The sequence below is a fragment of the Trachymyrmex cornetzi genome, unplaced genomic scaffold (genome assembly GCF_001594075.2).
Source record: "Trachymyrmex cornetzi isolate Tcor2-1 unplaced genomic scaffold, Tcor1.1 scaffold592, whole genome shotgun sequence".
NCBI classification, from domain to species: Eukaryota; Metazoa; Arthropoda; class Insecta; order Hymenoptera; family Formicidae; genus Trachymyrmex; species Trachymyrmex cornetzi.
The window spans coordinates 146685-151360 of NW_017299906.1; the positions used below are offsets into that span (position 1 = coordinate 146685).

Below are 4676 nucleotides of genomic sequence, written 5' to 3' on the forward strand. Positions count from 1 at the left end.
GGGGGGGGGGGGGGTGGGAGCATAGAGCCATGTTCATAGGTATATGAGAAATAAGAATTGATAGAATATGAGGTTTTCTAGGAGAGAAAATAAAACGAGTAAGTTTATTATTCAATTTGGAACAAGAGAGAGAGTATCGATCTTTATTTAGAATCGACATATCGATACAAGTATAGAAAATCAATATGACGACAACACGGTTAGTTCGTTATAACAAAAATGAGTTTCACATAATTAACATAAGTATATCTAACACGCACCCTTGAACGCATTTTGGTATAATTACGAATAATTAACTGTACTGTGCTCCCTTATACAATCTTTATAATAGAAACGAGGTATAAATAAAAGGAACGTTATTTTCGCTTATATTTATACGCTAATTAAACCTAATTTCGTAATAAAGGAATTATACTTTGGCTTAGGCAAAGCTTTCGTTAAGAAATCGGCAATCATGTCGTTCGTAGATATGTGATTAACGATGATATTTTCGTTTTCAATATGTTGACGAAAAAAATGACAACGCATGTCTATATGTTTAGTTCTTTGACTTATAGAATGGTTTTTATCTAAACTTAACGCACCCATGTTGTCACAGTATAGTGGTATCGTTTTATTGTTACAATCGTTCTCTATTTCTAAAGATAAACGACGCAACCATATTGCTTCCCGACAGGCGAACGAAAGTGCTATATACTCTGCCTCTACGGTAGACAAGGCTACACTTTTCTGCTTCTTGCTATACCAAGATATTAGTCCATTATTTATCATAAATATACATCCGGTAATCGAATTTCTGGTGTCTTCGCAATTCGCCCAATTAGCATCGCTAAAACCTACGATATCATTATTGCTGTCCCCTTTAAAATAGATTTTAAGTTTTATTGTACCTTTGAGGTATCTGCGTTTAACGGCGTTCCAATGCTCATTAGTCTGGTTTTGATTAAAACAACTTACGCGATTTACAGAGAAAGCAATGTCGGGACGTGAGATCTGGCTTAAATATAAGAGACTTCCTACTGCTTCAACATATGGTACTTCCTTCATATCTTGTTTTTCTTGCGTACATGGGGTTCTTTCGCTGTTTTCAATTTTATATTTGGGTCTATAAGGGTGGATACTAGATAGCATCCTTCCATCCCAAATTTGTGAAGAATGGCCTCAATGTAATTTGATTGATTAATATATAGCTCTCCTCGTTGCCAGTCTCTTTCGATCGTCATATCTAAGCATTGTTTGACGTCTCCTAAATTTTTCATTTCAAAGTGCTTGTTTAAATGTATTTTCAAACGCTCTTCTTTTTCAGGATTATTCGATAATATAATGAAGCCATCTACATAGACTGCTGAAAGTTTTTTTTTATTTGACTTATCTATATAGGCATGTATCAGCTGTCGATTTTTTCATTCCTATATCTCGTAGTGCGGCATCAAGTGTTTTGTTCCATGTCCGTCCGCTTTGCTTAAGACCGTATAATGCCCTTTTTAATTTTAAAGTTGTACCTTTCTTGTATATATTTTCCATGCCTTCTGGTGGTTCTACGAATATATCTTCGTTCAATTTTCCATTGAGGTATGCAGTTGATACGTCCCTGTGAGTGATCTTTAGATCTTCTCTTACCGCCATTGCTAGCAAATATCTAATGGTGTTGTATTTTACGACGGGAGCGTATGTTTCGTCGTAATCAATTCCGTGTAATTGTGCATAGCTTCTAGCTACGAGTCTTGCTTTGTATTTTATTAAGTCATCTTCATTTCTTTTAACTTTGAAGATTCATTTTAATTTGAGTAGTTTTTTATCTTCGGGCTTATCCACGACTTCCCATGTATCGTTGCGTTGTAATGACTTGAATTCTTCGTTCATAGCTGCAATCCACTGTTCACAATCATGACGTTCGAACGCTTCTTCTATAGTTCGTGGTGCTTCTAATGAACTTTCATATATCAAATATGATATATAATCTTGTAGTATTCTTCGTTTTGGTATTCTTTGTGACCTGAGCGTTGGTTGTATGATATGTGATGGCTCCGATTCGTGTTCAGATTCGATTGGTGTTTCGTAGGAGTTATCGTCTGACGATTCATCGGTATCAACAGCTTTAGGTTCAGGATCATCTGTGTTATCTGCTTGTGTAATGGGATCAAATAAATTAATAGTTATTTCTTTGTGTTCGGGATTATTGATGCGTTTGTCTTCAAGAAATACAGCATCGCGACTTATTACAATCTCGTTATTTTTCGTGTCGATAAATCGATATCCCTTAGTGTTATCACAATATCCTATGAATGTCATTTCACGAGATTTTGGATCCCATTTATCACGTTTTTCTTTAGGTATATATACTAAAGCCTTGGATCCGAAAACTTTAATGTATTCCAAATTCGGCTTCTTACCATTCCAGGGTTGTTCTGGAGTCATTTTTAGTAATACCTTTGTGGGGGATCTATCAATTAAGTATTCAGCGGTTGCCGTTGCTTCTGCCTGATATTTCTTAGGTAGTTTTGCATCGATGAGCATGGATCGTGCTCGTTCCACAATCGTACGGTTCGCTCTTTCGGCAACTCCGTTTTGTTCGGGGTTGTAGGGCGCTGTTGTCTAATGTTTTATTCCACCTGTAGCTAAAATTTCCTTAAATGTATTATTGATATATTCGCGTCCGTTATCGCTACGTAATATTTTTATTTTTTTGCTTGTTTCGTTTTCTACTAACGCTTTAAAATTCGCAAAAACCTTAGGCGTTTCGCTTTTACATTTTAAGAAATAGACATACATTTTTCGACTATGATCATCAACGAATATCATAAAATATCGCGACCCCCCGATCAAGTCTACCGACATGGGCCCGCAAAGATCGGAATGCACTACCTAATGGTATATCTAATATAGCGTTTGCACGTTTTTTGCTACTTACAAAAGGACGTTTACTTAATTTGCCTTTAACGCAAATTTCGCATGTTACCTTACTTGGTTTACAATTTTCTATTCCAGTGGCTAGTCCTTTCATTAACATGGATATACTAACGCGATTGAGGTGCCCTAGACGACGATGCCACTTCTGTTCTTCTTTCTCTTGTATCATGGTTGCCATGGCTTTTTCCTCGATAGTTTTAAGCTTGTAGACAATCATTTTCTTTTGTTGCACTGGCAATGATTTCTCCTTGAGAATCCATTATTTGGCATCCAGCTTTGTTAAATGTAACAGTGTTTCTTTTTTCGACAATCTTGCCAACCGATAGCAGGTTCGTTGCTAAGCTCGGCACATAAAGAACTCCTTCAGCTGTTACCTTTTGACACCGTTCACCAATATTGACATTTAAAGTTGTGTCTCCTCGGCTTCTTATAGCTAACGCTTCATGACTCGCGATTGCTATTTGGCTGTCAAATTCTGTAGCATCTTGTATATTTTCTGGGTGGCAAGTCATATGTGATGATGCACATGAATCGACGTACCAGGAATTCTTGTCTGCTTTGTTTGATGTACATAAGCATGGCAAGAAAAGCTTTAGTGGATGTAAGCGGTTTTCCTTCTGGTTCCTTTTTATTTTCAAGCTGCCTTTTGTTTTTAAACTAGCATTTATTTGTGGAATGTCCTAACTTGTTGCATATCTGACATTTTGCAGATTTATTTGAATTGGGTTTTCTTCGGACTTTACCTGTCTTTGTTAGAAATGGTGTGCCTTGTTGGCCTTCTTCATTTAGATTTGAGTCGGTTATCTCCTGAAGAAGTTCCACTTTTATTGTGTCAGCAGTGATTGTGATACCAAAATTTTCTATAGCTATAATCATTGGTTTATATTCGTTTGGAAATCCTGACAGCAGAAGTGCTCCAATCATCTCTCCTTTTATGTCGAAATCGATCTCTCTCAATTGATGCGCGGTCGTTGGGATTTTGTTGACATATTTTTCTATGGATTGGCATCTCTTCAATCGAATGGATGTTAGATTTCAAAGTAAGGTTACCTTACAGATTAATCCTTTGTCTTCAAACGTTTCTTGAAGCTTATCCCACGCTCCTTTCACAGTGGTTATTTGTTGGATGTATCCGTAATTTCTTTTGTCAAGGGACAATATGATTTTTGCACGTGCTGTGGTACATTTCTTTGTGTCTATTAAGTATGCTTCGGCGCCTTCCACGCAACCTCATAAGTCTGTTGCTTCTAAATATGCTCTCATAGCAAACTTCCAGCTTCCGTAATTCTCTCTTCCTAGGAGTTTTTCGATCTGGACGTTTTCACTCGTGTTTAGATCCATTGTGCAATTGTGGTTAGATTTGTCCAACGTTGTACAATGATCGCGCAATGCGAACGAAAAGCTGTTACTTATATTCTGTTTAAACAGTTTTCGTATTAGAACGTATTTATTACCTCATTGAGCCTACCTGGGCCCATAACCTGATAGAATATTAGGTTTTCTAGGAGAGAAAATAAAACGAGTAAGTTTACTATTCAACTTGGAACAAGAGAGAGAGAGTATCGATCTTTATTTAGAATCGACATATCGATACAAGTATAGAAAATCAATATGACGGCAACGCGGTTAGTTCGTCATAACAAAAATGAATTTCACATAATTGACATAAGTACGAGGTGTGATCAAAAAGTAAGGTGACTTTTTGAATTTCGCGCGCTCTGTACACTCTAATTTCAAAATTTTTTTTTGTTGTGTTGGTACACTCG

The 4676-nt window shown here is 36.7% G+C and overlaps 1 protein-coding gene across 1 annotated transcript in view; it reads right to left on the reverse strand.

Moving 5' to 3' along the window:
- LOC108766487 (uncharacterized) overlaps nucleotides 1–1626 on the reverse strand; it is a 132800-nt gene extending 131174 nt beyond the window's left edge. The window contains exons 1-2 of the mRNA XM_018515818.1: nucleotides 1503–1626; nucleotides 1068–1345 (exon numbers count right to left, since the gene is read on the reverse strand). Coding sequence (XP_018371320.1) covers nucleotides 1068–1345; nucleotides 1503–1626 — 402 coding nt within the window. The remainder of the gene's footprint in view (nucleotides 1–1067; nucleotides 1346–1502) is intronic.
- Between the last annotated feature and the right edge of the window lie 3050 nt (nucleotides 1627–4676).